The sequence below is a fragment of the Salvelinus sp. IW2-2015 genome, linkage group LG1 (assembly GCF_002910315.2).
Source record: "Salvelinus sp. IW2-2015 linkage group LG1, ASM291031v2, whole genome shotgun sequence".
NCBI classification, from domain to species: domain Eukaryota; kingdom Metazoa; phylum Chordata; class Actinopteri; order Salmoniformes; family Salmonidae; genus Salvelinus; species Salvelinus sp. IW2-2015.
Window position 1 is genome coordinate 40174624 of NC_036838.1, and position 17148 is coordinate 40191771.

The 17148-nt window shown below is 44.2% G+C and overlaps 1 protein-coding gene across 1 annotated transcript; it reads right to left on the minus strand.

The window, feature by feature from the left end:
• Window positions 1-2864: 2864 nt before the first annotated feature.
• Window positions 2865-13459, minus strand: tas1r3 (taste receptor, type 1, member 3). The gene is made up of 8 exons (XM_023996840.1): window positions 13198-13459; window positions 12685-12985; window positions 12073-12429; window positions 11234-11656; window positions 10917-11120; window positions 10656-10776; window positions 10008-10378; window positions 2865-3639 (listed from the first exon to the last, which is right to left on the minus strand). The coding sequence occupies exons 1-8, from the start codon at window positions 13422-13424 to the stop codon at window positions 3022-3024; spliced, it is 2622 nt and encodes an 873-aa protein (XP_023852608.1). The 5' UTR covers window positions 13425-13459; the 3' UTR covers window positions 2865-3021.
• Between the last annotated feature and the right edge of the window lie 3689 nt (window positions 13460-17148).

The following is a 17148-nucleotide window of genomic DNA, read 5'->3' on the forward strand; positions in this document are numbered from 1 at the left end:
GTATTCAGACCCCTTGACTTTTTCTACATTTTGTTACGTTACACCATTATTCTAAAATCTATTTTAAAATGTTTTTACCTCATCAATCTTCACACAATACCTCATAATGACAAAGCAAAAACTGTTTTTTGGGGGGGGTTGAAATATTACATTTGCATAAGTATTCAGACCCCTTACTCAGTACTTTGTTCAAGCACCTTTGGCAGCAATTACAGCCTCAAGTCTTCTTGGGTATGTCGCTGGGCCACCCAAGGACATTCACAGACATGAAGCTGGTTGAGAGAATGCCAAGAGTGTGCAAAGCTGTCATCAAGGCAAAGGGTGTTTACTTTGAAGAATCTCAAATCTCAAATATATTTTGATTTGTTTAACACTTTTTTGGATACTACGCTACCGTTCAAAAGTTTGGGGTCACTTAGACATGTCCTTGTTTTCCATGAAAACATACATGAAATTAGTTGAAAAATGAATAGGAAATATAGTCAAGATGTTGGCAAGGTTATAAATAATGATTTTTAATTGAAATAATAATTGTGTCCTTCAAACTTTGCTTTCGTCAAAGAATCTTCCATTTGCAGCAATTACAGTCTTGCAGACCTTTGGCATTCTAGTTGTCAATTTGCTGAGGTAATTGGAAGAGATTTCACCCCATGCTTCCTGAAGCACCTCCCACAAGTTGGATTGGCTTGATGGGCACTTCTTACGTACCATACGGTCAAGCTGCTTCCACAACAGCTCAATAGGGTTGAGATCCTGTGACTGTGCTGGCCACTCCATTATAGACAGAATACCAGCTGACTGCTTCTTCCCTAAATAGTTATTGCATAGTTTGGAGCTGTGCTTCAGGTCATTGTCCTGTTGTAGGAGGACATTGGCTCCAATTAAGCGCAATTCTCAGGGTATGGTATGGCGTTGCAAAATGGAGTGATAGCCTTCCTTCTTCAAGATCCCTTTTACCCTCCCACTTTACCACCACCAAAGCACCCAAGACCATCACATTGCCTCCACCATGCTTGACAGCTGGTGTCAAGCACTCCTCCAGCATATTTAAATTCTTTCTGCATCTCACGAATGTTCTTTGTGATCCAAACACCTCAAACTTAGATTTGTCTGTCCATAACACTTTTTTCCGATCTTCCTCTGTCCATTGTCTGTGTTCTTTTGCCCATCTTTTCTTTTTATTGGCCAGTCTGAGATATGGCTTTTTCTTTGCAACTCGGGCCTAGAAGGTCAGCATCCTGGAGTTGCCTATTCGCTGTTGATGTTGAGACTGATGTTTTGTGGGTACTATTTAATGAAGCTGCCAGTTGAGGACTTGTGAGGCGTCTGTTTCTCAAACTAGACACTCTTAATGTACTTGTCCTCTTGCTCAGTTGTGCACCGGGGCCTCCCACTCCTCTTTCTATTCTGGTTAGAGCCAGTTTGCGCTGTTCTGTGAAGGGTGTAGTACACAGTTTTGTACGAGATCTTCAGTTTCTTGGCAATTTCTCACATGGAATAGCCTTCATTTCTCAGAGCAAGAATAGACTGACAAGTTTCAGAAGAAAGTTATTTGTTTCTGGCCATTTTGAGCCTGTAATCGAACCCACAAATGCTGATGCTCCAGATACTCAACTAGTCTAAAGAAGGTTTAGTTTTAGTTTTATTGCTTCTTTAATCAGAACAACAGTTTTTAGCTGTGCTAACATAATTGCAAAAGGGTTTTCTAATGATCAATTAGCCTTTTAAAATGATACATTTGGATTAGCTAACACAACGTGCCATTGGAACACAGGAGTGATGGTTGCTGATAATGGGCCTCTCTCTTTACACCTACAGTATGTAGATATTCCATAAAAAAATCAGCCAAATCCAGCTACATTAGTACTACACTGGGGCGCACTGCCTTCATATCATAGGCCAGCATTAGCTAAAGCTTAATAATAGCCACACCATACCAAACTTTCACAAATGTTTCTTAACTTTATCAGGGTGATATCAAAAGTAAGTAAGGCCATTGTTTATAGGGAAAATACAAGCAGAAGAGCGATTGTAAACCAGGGAAAAAATTAACTTCCCTCCCCAGTGCCTAAYAAAAAATCACACAACCCTCCCCTATTTTGGACCACCCCTCCCCCCAGTAACTTACGATCTGACCCTTAGCAGTTTCGTATCTGAGAGTAAATAGAGCCTAATATATTGAGAAAAGTCACCTTGTCCTAGAGAGATTTACATAGTTATCAAAACATCACGCCAGGGTAAGCCTACACAAAACACAGCCCTTATTTTAAGTGATTCTAAAATTCCCTATTGGAAAAATTAATGGTGGAATATTGATTGGATACCATTTCCCTGTTTGACCTCTAGGTTTTATGGGTATTATGACACCTCCACTGTGGGGCTCTATGGAGATTGCTCGTACCTGGTATCCAAACATGCATGGCTTGAGAGATGCGGTCACCGTTCTAGCATGTGTAGCTAACTATCTAGTTTAAATCCCAACAGTACTGCTACAGAATCATAACATTTGATAAACACTTAATTTATCCTACATCATCATCAATATCTGGTCTGGTTGTCTGGTACACGCAGTATAGAGAGGCAGAAAGATATAGAGGTAAATCACAATCACTAAAAGAAATGGAGCTATATAACTAGCATATTTACATTAAACAGCTGATAGCCCACCCCAGGGTCAGCTGATAGCCCACCCTCTTTTCCCGATGTCAATCATATCTTTAGGAGGCACTGTTACTAGCTTCCTTACAGTTTGTGATGATGAGTGAGTGTGTTGTTGCAGAAATAAATAGGTCTATGCAAGAACAAAAAATTGCTACAGAGATATTTGGTATGTTATTTATTTTTCATTTTGAGCACCCCCTGAAAGGTCTGTGCACGGCCCTGCTCCTTTACAGTGCGTTTATTCACCATTTCTGCAAAGATAACTGAAATCACTCAATCAAACTAGTATACATGCACATGAAATGTATAACACACAAAATTAAATTGTATATATTATTGAAACATTAAACAGAATACATTTCACTGTCCCTGTCTCTCCCCTGATACTTGTCCCTCCCCTGCAGGTCCCTGGTCCTGTTCCTCTTGAGGAGTTCCTGGAGCCCACTCGAGGAAGGTACGGAAGTGCTCTGCTGTGTTGAGCTCAGGTTTCTTCAGCAGCAGGTGACATTTTGGCAGATAGTAGGCCGCCATCAGCCCCATGTTACTGAGCAAACTGACAGATACATGGACAATGGAGCGTTCCTTGTCATTCAGACCAGTGTAGATGGGGATGAAGACCACCCAAACCACGCAGTAGGCCAGGGTGGAGAAGGTGATATCTCTGGCCAGGTTGTATTGGCGAATGGGCTTCACAGCCATGAAGGTGCACATGAAGGATATGAGGGCGAGGAGGCCATTGAAGCCCTGCATCAGGCCCAGACATAAGATGGGCTCCACAGGGCATCGTAGGAACTTTCTCACAAAGGTCACCTTTATCTTGGCCAGGTACCGGGATAGAGAGGGCCCCTCCTGGACATAATAGCCACAGATCCCTGCCTGCACACCACAGCAGGCCAGTACCAGCAGCCAGCCTCCAGGGCCTCTCAGTGTAACCAGATGAGACGGAGCCTTCTCAGGGAACTCAGTCACATACACAATCTGTCAAAAGAGGGAGGAGGATGGAAAATTAGCTAATATTTGATTCAAGATACTCTGGGTCTTCCTCACTCATATTCATTCAAATGTCTCCTGGACTGTTGGCTTTCTTTTACATCAAAGAAAACCTATTTAAACTATACTGTATATAGAAAAGTATGTTTTAGTGGATTTGGCTATTTCAGTCACACCCATTGCTGACAGGTGTATAAAATCGAGCACACAGCCATGCAACCTCCATAGACAAACATTGCCAGTAGAATGATCTTACTGAAGAGCTCAGTGACTTTCAACGTGGCACCGTTATAGGATGCCACCTTTCCAACAAGTCAGTTCCTCAAATGTCTGCCCTACTAGAGCTGCCCCGGTCAACTGTAAGTGCTGTTATTGTGAAGTGGAAACTTCTAGGAGCAACAAAGGCACAGCCATGAAGTTGTAGGCCACACAAGCTCATCGAACAGGCCCGCCGAGTGCTGAAGTGCGTAAAAATAGTCTGTTCTCAGTTGCAAAACACACTACCAAACTGCCTCTTGAATTGCCTCTGGACTGCCTCTGCACTCACTACCAAACTGCCTCTGGAACTGCCTCTGGAGTTCCAAACTGCCTCTGGAAGCAACATCAGCACAATAACTGTTAGTCGGGAGTTTCATGAAATGGGTTTCCATGGCCAAACAGCCGCACACAAGCCTAAAATCGCCATGCGCAATGCCAAACGTCGGGTGGAGTGGTATAAAGCTCGCCACCATTGGACTCTGGAGCAGTGGAAACGCATTGTCTGGAGTGATGAATCACGCTTCACCATCTGGCAGTCCGACGGACGAATCTGGGTTTCGCAGATGCCAGGAGAACGCTACCTACCTGAATGCATAGTGCCAACTGTACAGTTTGGTGGAGGAAGAATAATGATCCCGGGCTGTTTTTCATAGTTCGGTCTAGGCCCCTTAGTTCCAGTGAAGGGAAATCTTAATGCTACAGCATACAAATGTTTTTATTTTTTTTATTTCACCTTTATTTAAACAGGTAGGCTAGTTGAGAACAAGTTCTCATTTACAACTAATACCTGGCCAAGAAAAAACAAATTAATGCTACACAAACAACAACACAGAGTTACACATGGAATAAACAAACATACAGTCATTAACACAATATAAAAAAAGTATATGTACAGTGTGTGCAAATGAGGTAAGATAAGGGAGGTAAGGCAATAAATAGGCCATAGTGGCGAAATAATGACAATTTACCAATTAAACACTGGAGTGATAGATATACTGGGGTGCAAAGGAGAGAGAAAAAAATAACAGTATGGGGATGAGGTAGATGGATGGGCTACTTACAGGTGCAGTGATCTGTGAGCTGCTCTGACAACTGGTGCTTAAAGTTAGTGAGGGAGATATGAGCTTCCAGCTTCAGTGATTTTTGCAATTTGTTCCAGTCATTGGCAGCAGAGAACTGGAAGTAAAGGCAGCCAAAGGAGGAGTTGGCTGTGGGGGTGACCAGTGAAATATACCTGCTGGAGCGCGTGCTATGGGTGGGTGCTGCTATGGTGACCAGTGAGCTGAGATAAGGTGGGGCTTTACCTAGCAAAGACTTATAGATGACCTGGAGCCAGTGGATTTGGCGACAAATATGAAGCGAGGGCCAGCTAACGAGAGCATACAGGTCGCAGTGGTGGGTAGTATATGGGGCTTTGGTGACAAATGGATGGCACTGTGATAGACTGCATCAAATTTGCTTGGTAGAGTGTTGGAGGCTATTTTGTAAATGGCATCGCCGAAGTCAAGGATCGGCAGGATAGTCAGTTTTACGAGGGTATGTTTGGCAGCATGAGTGAAGGATGTTTTGTTGCGAAATATGAAGCCGATTCTAGATGTAATTTTGGATTGGAGATGCTTAATGTGAGTCTGGAAGGAGAGTTTACAGTCTAACCAGACACCTAGGTATTTGTAGTTGTCCACATATTCTAAGTCAGAACCGTCCAGAGTAGTGATGCTGGACAGGCGAGCAGGTGCGGCAGCGATTGGTTGAAGAGCATGTATTTAGTTTGACTTGCATTTAAGAGGAGTTGGAGTCCACGGAAGGAGTGTTGTATGGCATTGAAGCTCGTCTGGAGGTTAGTTAACACAGTGTCCAAAGAAGGTCCAGAAGTATACAGAATGGTGTCGTCTGCGTAGAGGTGGATCAGAGACTCACCAGCAGCAAGAGCGACATCATTGATGTATACAGAGAAAAGAGTCGTCTCAAGAATTGAACCCTGTGGCAAACACATAGAGACTGCCAGAGATCCGGACAACATGCCCTCCGATTTGACACACTGACTCTGTCTGCGAAGTAGTTGGTGAACCAGGCGAGGCAGTCATTTGAGAAACCAAGGCTGTTGAGTCTGCCGATAAGAATGTGATGATTGACAGAGTCGAAAGCCTTGGCCAGGTCGATGAATACAGCTGCACAGTATTGTCTCTTATCGATGGCGGTTATAATATTGTTTAGGACCTTGAGCGTGGCTAAGGTGCACCCATGACCAGCTCGGAAACTAGATTGCATAGCGGAGAAGGTACGGTGGGATTCGAAATGGTCAGTGATCTGTTTGTTAACTTGGCTTTTGAAGACCTTAGAAAGGCAGGGTAGGATAGATATAGGTCTGTAGCAGTTTGGGTCTAGAGTGTCTCCCCTTTGAAGACGGGGATGACCTTCGGCAGCTCTCCAATCTTTGGGGATCTCAGACGATACGAAAGAGAGGTTGAATAGGCTAGTAATAGGGGTTGCAACAATTTCAGCGGATCATTCTAGAAAGAGAGAGTCCAGATTGTCTAGCCCAGCTGATTTGTAGGGATTCAGATTTTGCAGCTCTTTCAAAGAAAACACAGCTTCTGGATTTTGGGTGAAGGAGAAGCGGTGGGAGGGGGGGGGGGGTGGGGCGCACCATCGTAGCCAGAAGCCACTAACTCCTGGGGCAGTTGCTGCAGGCCCCATACGATATCCACGTGGTTGGCTTTTGCTTCTTTACTGGATAACATCCCGTCAGATATACTCTCTTCCAGAAGGCGCCCCTCCAAAGGCGTTTTTGTTCACGCATTCGTCGGCCGTGCGTCAAATCCGTGTTTGTCCAGTTAGCTGGTTTGATGTCCTCTTCCCATCATTGATTCTGCTGACGTTTGGCTCACGTGCAAGACTTCCGCTTGCCTCTGCTGCCCCACCTCCTCCTCTATCTCTTGTGCCTCTGTTTTGGTTCTTTCACTCTCATTTTTTTACTTCGCAGTTGTTGCTGGTGTGTGTATCGAGGAGGCTATTACCGTGATTTGCTTCTTCCAATATTTTCATTGTTTCGCAGTGCTCTCTTGTCCCCTTGTTCAATTCATTGTTCAGTTCTTTTTTTCCTCTGCTTGTCCTTGTCTGTTTCTTCTTTTTTTTGTGTAGTTTCGCTGTGTAATGTGTCGTTTCTTCTTGTTTTCTTTTTTTGCTCTGTCGTTATTATCTCTGCAAGCTTTCTATCGTTCAATTCGGTACCATCTGTCTCTCTACTGGTCTATGTGTCTCTGGTTGTCATGAAGCTCCTGATCAGATTACTCTCGTTGTCGTCATCTTGTTGGTTCTTTTTTGTCTGAGTGCGTTTCTCGGACGTGGCGGCATCGTCTATTTGGCATTCCTCTGTGCTGTTTAGTGTGTCGTTATCGTTGATGTTGATTTGTTATATCTGTCTTGTGTCTGTGAGGCGTCTATTCTTGTTTAACGCGTACTCTTTTTATTTGATATCACTTTTTTTCTTGATGTTGTTTGACGTGACCCTCAGATCTGGGGAGTCCCTTTCTGTTTTAATGACGACTCTTCTGTATTTGGTTTTGTTCGCACTGTTTGCTTTTCTTGGCGCGCTAGAGCTTACGCTTAAGACTGTTCTCGTCCCTTAGTGTTCGTTGGTATATTGGCTGCGACCGCTGTCGCTGTTCCGTCTCCTGATGCCGATGCCAATGTCTTATCTTTTGCTGCTTGCGCCTAGTCATAGGGGCGTTCGAGCTTCACTGTCTTAGGAACCTGCCTGAGATGTTGCCGGGGAAGGGGTAGCCAGGTGGAAAGCATGGCCAGCCGTAGAAAAATGCTTATTGAAATTATAGATTATCGTAGATAATCACCGATTATCATCAGTGGTGACTGTGTTTCCTATCCTCAGTGCAGTGGGAAGCTGGGAGGAGGTGCTCTTATTCTACATGGACTTTACAGTGTCCCAAAATGTTTGGAGTTGGTGCTACAGGATGACAATTTTTGTATGAAAAAGATAACCTTAGCTTTCCTAACTGACTGAATATATTGGTTCCTGACTTTTCAGTTCCCTGAAAAGTTGATCGCGGGGGCTATTCGATGCTAATGCCGTACGCCACAGGATGTTTTTGTGCTGTTTTTTGAATGGTGCATGCTTATTTAAGATTGTGAGGACAGCACTTTTAAAGAGTAACCAGGCATCGTCTACTGACGGAATGAGGTCAATATCCTTCCAGGATACCCGGGCCAGGTCGATTAGAAAGGCCTGTTCGCTGAAGTGTTTTAGGGAGCGTTTGACAGTGATGAGGGGTGGTCGTTTGGTCACAGACCCATTACGGACGCAAGCAATGAGGCAGTGATTGCTGAGATCCTGGTTGAAGACAGCAGAGGTGTATTTGGAGGGCAGGTTGGTTAGGATGATATCTATGAGGGTGCCAGTGTTTACAGATTTGGGGTTGTACCTGGTAGGTTCATTGATAATTTGTGTGAGATTGAGGGCATCAAGCTTAGATTGTAGGATGGCCGGGATGTTATGCATGTCCCAGTTTAGGTCACCTAACAGCACAAGCTCTGAAGATAGATGGGGGGGCAATCAATTCACATATGGTGTTCAGGGCACAGTTGGGGGCAGAAGGTGGTCTATAGCAAGCAGTAACGGTGAGAGATTTGTTTCTGGAAAGGTGGATTTTTAAAGTAGAAACTCAAATTGTTTGGGCACAGACCTGGATAGTAATACAGAACTCTGTAGGCTATATCTGCAGTAGATTGCAACTCCGCCCCTTTGGCAGTTCTATCTTGTCGGAAAATGTTATAGTTAGGGATGGAAATTTCAGGGTTTTTGGTGGCCTTCCTAAGCCAGGATTCAGACACGGCTAGGACATCCGGGTTGGCAGAGTGTGCTAAAGCAGTGAATAAAACAAACATAGGGAGGAGGCTTCTAATGTTAACATGCATGAAACCAAGGCTTTTACAGTTACAGAAGTCAACAAATGAGAGCGCCTGGGGAATGGGAGTGGAGCTAGGCACTGCAGGGCCTGGATTAACCACTACATCACCAGAGGAGCAGAGGAGGAGTAGGATAAGGGTACGGCTAAGGGCTATAAGAACTGGTCGTCTAGTACGTTCGGAACAGAGAGTATAAGGAGCAGGTTTCTGGGCGCGGTAGAATAGTGCATAATGTACAGACAAAGGTATGGTAGGATGTGAATACAGTGGAGGTAAACCTAGGCATTGAGTGACGATGAGAGAGGTATTGTCTCTAGAGACATCAATTAAACCAGGTGAGGTCACCGCATGTGTGGAAGGTAGGACAAGAGGGTTAGCTGAGGCATATTGAGCAGGGCTGGAGGCTCTACAGTGAAATAAGAGAATAATCACTAACCAAAACAGCAATGGACAAGGCATATTGACATTAGGGAGAGGCATGCGTAGCCGAGTGATCACAGGGTCTAATGAGTAGCTGGACGGGCTGGTGACACGGCGATTCAGACAGCTAGCGGGCCGGGGCTAGCAGAAGGGACGTCGCAAAGGAAAAAGTCTGTTGTAGCCCCCTCGTACGGTTACGTCGGCAGACCAGTCGTGATTGATCAGCAGGGGTCCGTGTAGTAAAAATGACATTCTACAATGACATTGTAGATGATTCTGTGCTTCCAACTTTGTGGCAACAGTTTGAGGAAGGCCCGTTCCTGTTTCAGCATGACAAAGCCCCTGTGCACGAAGCGAGGTCCATACAGAAATGGTTTGTTCAGATCGGTGTGGGAGAAATTGACTGGCCTGCACAAAGCCCTGACCTCAACCCCATCAAACACCTTTGCGATAAATTGGAACGCTGACAGCGAGCCAGGCATAATTGCCCAATGTCAGTGCCCAACCTCACTAATGCTCTTGTGGCTGAATGGAAGCAGGACCCCGCAGCAATGTTCCAACATCTAGTAGAAAGCCTTCCCAGAAGAGTGGAGGCTGTTATAGAAGCAAAGGGGGGCCAATTCCGTATTAATGCTCATGATTTTGGAATGAGATGTTCGACGAGCAGATGTCCACATACTTTTGGTCATATAGTGTAGATGTATAATATCTCAATGATTCATGTTTGTCTGGTGTTCTACAGGTCTAGGCTTTACCTGCAGTGAGAAGGCTAGGATGGTGGACAGGGTGACCGTGTGGAAGATGGAGCTGAGGGGAAGCTGCAGACGACACACCATGTCCCCTGGCTGGACCAGGAACAGCAGCAGGCAGGCACAGCCTACCATCATGCTGAGTAGGGACACACCACCCAGGGGCCCCCCAGAGGCTCTCACCAGCGGAGAACCCCGGTGCTGCAGGAACAGGACCCCCACAGCCCCCTGACAGGCCAGCAGCACCAGCATGGCCAGCAGCAGCCCCAAGGACTCAGGCTGGCCCCAGGTCAGGAAGTCAAAGGTAGGCTCGGTGCAGTTGGTGCTACGTACCAGGGACCACTGGCCCTCTAGACACTGGGTACACTGGATGTCCACTAGAGTCAGAGAGGGAGCAGAGACGTGTAGTTAGAATGATAGAACCTGATAAGAGTAGAAAGTCTTAAGGCCAGTCTTATAACGCCACCACTCACACCTTTCAGTTTTGTAGATGTATTGAGCATTTTTTTAACACAGCGTTTGTCAGCATGTGAGAAAAGTGTAAAGCTGATGTCCATGTTGCTAGAGAAAAATATCAAATAAATCTACAAAACATAATCTCAAGAGTTATCGAGTTTTAATGCATAGATTGATGGAAGTCTGTGAATCACCCACTTCTGCCATTCTGGAAGGTGCCCGGTAAACAGTCAATACAGTCAAAGCAGCAGGAATGGAAGCCTTTCACTCTGCGCACCTGGCCAGGGCCACACTCAGAGGAACAGGTAGACTCAGGGGCCTGCAGCAGAGGTGGTGTCAGAGAGAACTACTTTGCAGGGCGTAGCTAGCACATTGAAATGTTTAGTCCCAGAGGGGAAAATGTGAAAAGCCGATAAAGTGCAACATAATGTTTGATGAGGAGATGCGGGCGGAGATTACCTTAGCACATAATGTATGCCATTGGATGAGAGTGTTATTGATTGACAGGTTCTCATAGAAGGTGCCGACATCTTTGAAACTCAGATTGTTGTTGCCCCAGACCCACTGTAGTATGTTGTAGCCAATGTTTGGGTTTCCATTACTGTCAAACTCAAAATGACTTCCATTTAGACTGAAGTTAACCTCCTTGAGCACCTCCAAAAGCTGCAGGGTGTCAATCAATGTGTTATTTATCTTTGTTAATTGCATGTGTAAAGTACCTTGCACAGCTTCACATAATCATTGTTTGGAGAAAAAAATACTGAGGGAGAATGTACCTGCCAGGGGTAGAGTTTGCTTTTAGCGTCCCTCAGGCAGCTCTTAGCATTGCACCTGAGCATGTTGTGCAGTGCGTGTGCAACACTGTAGATGGCAGCATAGACCCTGAAAGCTGACCTCTGCAGTATGGGCTTTGTCACTAGACTTATGTTGTCTAGGGACAGGTTCCAGCAGTCTGGGCATGGGTTCATACTATGGGTTGGCTCTGTATCTGGACCTGGTGAGGGCTGCCTGGCCCTCTCCTCTCTGATCCTGGAGAAGAGTTCCCTGGTGTAGGGTGTGAGCAGGCCCAGGGTCTGGCTGTGGACTGTGAAGGCAATGATAGTGCCCACAGTGTGGATGTTTGGGAGAGTTGACAAGTCACTGTTCAGGGCCCACGCATCGCTGGCCACCCAGACCCCTGTCAGATTCCTCCTGATCACCTGATCACAAACAGCATGTTGGGATCTTACGTTGCCCCAGTTCTTACAGACAAATGTATTATTCAGAGGAGGCTGGTGGAAGAAGCTATAGAAGGACGGCTCTTTGCAATGGCTGGAATGCAATAAATGGAACAGTATCAAACACAACAAACATCTGGAAACCACATTTGACTGTTCCATTTATTCCTTTCCAGCCATTCCAATGAGTCTGTCCTCCTATAGCTCCTCCCACCAGCCTCCACTGGTATYCGTGTATCCCTCTAATCTGAATGTAGATGCTATAAATGAGTAGCATTACTGTACTTAAAAGCAGTCAAATCAACGGCTGCATAAAGCCTTTTGAAAAGCTTCTGAGAAACTTTTTACAACTTTGTAAAATTCTCTAGACCTCTTGTGTGACTTGCTGTCTTACTGACCTCAGTGAAGAAGGCTCTGGCGGGCTGGGAGAGAGAAAACACCACCACCACACCCACTTTGCTCTCTGTGATGCGGTCCAGCATCTCTCTGACCACAGGCTGTGGGTCGCTATAGATGGGGATTAACCCCTCGTACGCCACACAGATGGAGCTCTCTGCTGCCAGGGTAGAAAACTGGCGCTGGCCCTGACGTCCATACTCATCCTCACTGCCCACGACAGCCACCCAGTTCCACTGGAACCTGTTCATCAGACGCACCATGGCCTCCACCTGCCTCTTGTCACTGGGCACTGTGCGCAGGAACGATGGGTACAGACTCTTGTCACTGAACTTGTCACTGGTGGCACTGTAGCTGATCTACAGGGGGCACATGGTAATGAAACAGATRAAACAACAGTAGATTAAAAACAAACGGTTATGTCTATACTCATTGCAGTTGTATCTCATATGTTCATCTTAGTTTCACCACAGCACACAGTTCAATCCAAATGACATTTAAGGGATTGTTGTAGAGGGGCAAAAGCTGTATTCCAATTTTTTTTATCACCTTGTTTTTTGAGTATGTTATTGTTTGCATTGAAAGACAACTTTCCAACATGTGACCAAACAAACCTGCGGCATGAGGAAGAATCCCAGTAGTTTTCCTATGACTGAGACCATCTCTGAGGTGGATGGGCCGATGACAGCCACCACACGGGTTACGTAGTCCGTGTAGTTACACATGATGGCCAGCTCTCGGCTGGAGCCCTCTGTGAGAAAGAAGAGGGTGGGCTTCACGATGACGGCAGACTGCTTGCAGGTGTCGAAGATCTCATAGCCCAGCCTGATGCCAGGGAGTAGGGTGGAGTTGGCGTTGATCTCATCCACTGTGTACTTCATCACCAGGGCCATACCCAAACCAAACGTATTAATACTGCCATTCCAAACACAGGACAGGGAGGGGCTGTTATAGTGCTCTCCATGATCAGATGATTCAAACATATTAGAAGCAAGCAATACTTAGAATGAAACATGTGGAATCTGCAAATACAATTACAGTATAAAGGCACTAGACATAGAACAAACGTCATATTCAGACAAAAGTACATTAATCATTCATTATAAGTGGGTCTTGTGTTACTGTACCTGTCACAGCTAATGCTGTCCGGCTCTACTCTCTGGCTCAAGTTGCTGGTGAGATCATTGATGGGGAAGAGCCCCCCGAGGAGGATGTCTCCCGAGGAGTTGAACAGAGTTGTAGTGATGTTCTGGAACCATGGTGGAGAGCTCTGACTACACCCTGCTCCAAACAGCCAGCATAGAACCAGCAGTCTCAATGGCACTGCCATGCTGCTGAGGGCAGGAAGAGACATGTTGAGAGGACATGGCAAACATCAGAGAGTAAAAAAGGCATCAACAAATGAGAGTTTAAAGAGATGCATTGAGAGATAAATGAAGGGTGAGAGGGAGAGAGAGAAAGAAGAGACAGAGTCAGCAGCTGATGCTGTGAGAGAAAGGTAATTTGCCAACCAGTTACAGAGTGATGGAGAGGCTCACCTGTATGGGTACTTTCACAGCCCAGCGAGTCAATGGGGAGAACTGTTCTATCAGTCTGTCTGCACCTCCTGTGTCTCCTGTATTGTGATGAGTGGTGAACTGAATACCTGGGGTCAGGCTGTCCTGTGCCAGACTACAGGTCTCATCACAGGTGTGCAGTTGCTGTCAGCATGACTCCGGAGGTATATTTGCATTTAAATTGATGGTGCATGTGAAGATGTTTGAAATGAGACACCAACATATGAAAATCACCAGGTGACAGGTTATTGTACCACACTTCCAGAGCATTTTATTGATATTTGCTTGTGGTTGGCTGATCAGGCCTCGTCAGTGTAGTGCGTTGTTGGGGGTTAGAAGATACCACAAACCTGATTTGCACCAATTTTATAAGACAGTAAAACCTCCCTGGTTACCATGTGTGTTTGATGAGTCCCTCTGGTATCTCCATTTCATAGATCTATAATATTTAGGAAAATCAGATGTCAGGTGGCAAATCAACAGAAGCCTATCTGTCTCTCTCCTGTCCTTTTCTGCTGCCGCGGTCATTTCATGTTTTCATGTGTATCTGAACTATTGCCGTTCAGGCAGGCAGAAATACAGCCGGTATGAGGAGTTTCGCATATGATGAAACAGCTCAGATACACATGGAAACATGAAATGACCGCGGGAATCGATAGAACATCACTCAGAGATGCACCAGAATGATGTAACATTCAGAATGGGTGAACCTTTTCTTTAAGGTTGAGTTGCAGTTGAAGTGTGACAGCTGAGCGTTTCTGTTTTCTCTCTATGATTTTTGCATATTTGTATTAAGCCCGTATTAAGGTGTGTGTTTGGACACTAGTTAAATCAGGTACTGTGGACTTTCCTCTATCTTGTCTGAGATCTTGGCGTGAGCAGGTAGGCACATTGTGATCAAACTTGATGTTTCACTTTAGTACTGGTTGTCTACTTTCCACCCACATTTTTCCTCTTTACCTTCAGTTGATGATGTAAAGTGCTCTCACACAGAGACAGTGTTTAATATTTCTGTTCATTATACACATTTTTCCTCTTTACCTTCAGTTGATGATGTAAAGTGCTCTCACACAGAGACAGTGTTTAATATTTCTGTTCATTATACACATTTTTGCTTGTTTGCACGTGTACACTACTGTGAGGTGGGTTTTATGTGTGTGCATCTATGCACCACAGGAGGTTGGTGGCATCTTAATTGGGGAGGACAAGTTCATGGAATTGGCTAGAGCGGAATTAGTGGAACGGTATCAAACACATGGTTTCCATGCATTTTATTCCAGTCCAGTTGCTCCGTTCCAGCCGTTACTGTGAGCCATCCTCCTCTCAGCAGCCTCCACTGCTGTGCACATTGTTATGTATTTTAGCAAGATGTTGCGCGGGCAGTAGACTCAGATAAACATCTTGTTTGTGAATGGCATTTTTTTGTTTGGTTCTTCGGTAGGCTAAGCCATGAATCCACCCACAGCCTTCCTAAAACTTTCCAGTGATAAGGTTCCAGGACACACACACACACACACACACACACACACACACACACACACACACACACACACACACACACACACACACACACACACATTTTCAGATGAAAGACAGATCTACTGTATATATTTTAGCACAACACAGCATACACTTTCACCACTAGGTGTCAGGTGTGGGTTTATAATACACTGATACACCACAAAAAACAGGAAGAATGCCTGATTTGTACCGTTTTTATAAGAGGGTAAAACCTCACAGGTGGCTTTGTGTGTGTTTGATGTGTCCCTGTGGTATCTCCATTTCATAGACCGGTCACACTTTATTTGGATTGTCCGGATTTTCCATATGTAGATGCTCTACTGATCAACAAAGTATCTGTTTACTATCAACAAATATGTTACTATCAACAAACTCTCTGTTGATAAGCAACCGCTTGCTAAGTTTACATTTATGGTTAGGTTTAGAATAAGGTTAAGGTTAGGATTAGGGCTAGGGTTAGGGTAAGGGTTAAGTTTAGGGTTAGGATAAGGGTTAAGGTTAGGGTTAGAGTTAGGGTTAGTAGAAACTTTACTGATAGTCTGTAGATAGTCTGTAGAGCATCTACAGATGGACTATCCGTATAAAGTGTTATTTACATTTACATTTAAGTCATTTAGCAGACGCTCTTATCCAGAGCGACTTACAAGTTGGTGCATTCACCTTATGATGTCCAGTGGAACAACCACTTTACAATAGTGCATCTAACTCTAAGGGGGTGGGGGGTTAGAAGGATTACTTTATCCTATCCTAGGTATTCCTTAAAGAGGTGGGGTTTCAGGTGTCTCCGGAAGGTGGTGATTGATTCATAGACATATAATTTTTAGGAGAATCAGGTGTCAGGTCGCAAATCAACAGAAGCCTATTCGTCTCTCTCCTGTCTTTTTCTGCTGCCGATACCACTCTGTTAGCACAAGCTGTTCAACATTTACCAAAATCAATATTAGCATAMTATATCTACTTCTACCATTATAATCTTAAAGTTAAGTTGAAGTTGGAGTTGAAGTGTGATAGTTGGGTTTGTTTTCTCTGTGACTTTGGCATATTTCTATTAAGCCCTGGATACTATTTTTACAAATGTTTTGCATTCACCTTTGCATGTCATTTTATTTGTCCATTTTCATCTAGGCAGAACGGCACATTTCCAGCTTCCTCCAGGTATTTTGCATTAAACAATAAACACCTTTTAACCTTAAAGGGGCAATCTGTAGTTGCTACAATAATCTTTTGATTTATGAATTCATGTTATGTACCCATTGATTCTTGAAGAATATAACTTATAAATGCCTCATGATCTTATTTGAACTGTCGTCCCCCTTCAGAACCCAAAATATAAGCTTGCTTTTCAATTCCAGGATCCCACCACCCCCCTTCCAGAACCCAAAAAATTTTATTTAAATCATATAGATATAAAAGCTTGTTCTTACTTAACACCATTTTTTTTTTATTTTTTCTTTTTTTTTGTCTACATGCCTCATCGTTTTTGTATTTTGTGTATAAAAACCCCACCCCAAAGAGACAATAGTAAAAGATAAACACAGATCAAAAAAAATAATAAACACGTGTTAATAGCTTCTCACAAAACATGGTTAGAACTATGATTGTATTGAATGGATGGTCAATCCTTGCAAACATAGCTCTGTCTATGATTTTGAGAGAGTGGTTACATTTATCAGCCACATCCCTCAGCATTTTACTGAAACATAGTGGCGGAGTTGATGATTTTTTATTTTTTTTTCAACTGCTGATTGCCCCTTTAAAACACCATCCCTCTGAATTTGTGTTTACTAACTATCTGATCATGACTATGATCAGTGTGATAACTAACCCTTTACTGTATATAATAAGGCTATACTTAAATGTACTTATTCACAGCTCTTTAATTATGTAACAGATGATGTCTAACAGACAATACATACATTGTTAGTGTGTGTGTTTGGATACTAGTTAAATCAGGTACTGTGACTTTCCTTTATCTTGTCAGAGATCTTGACGTGAGCAGAT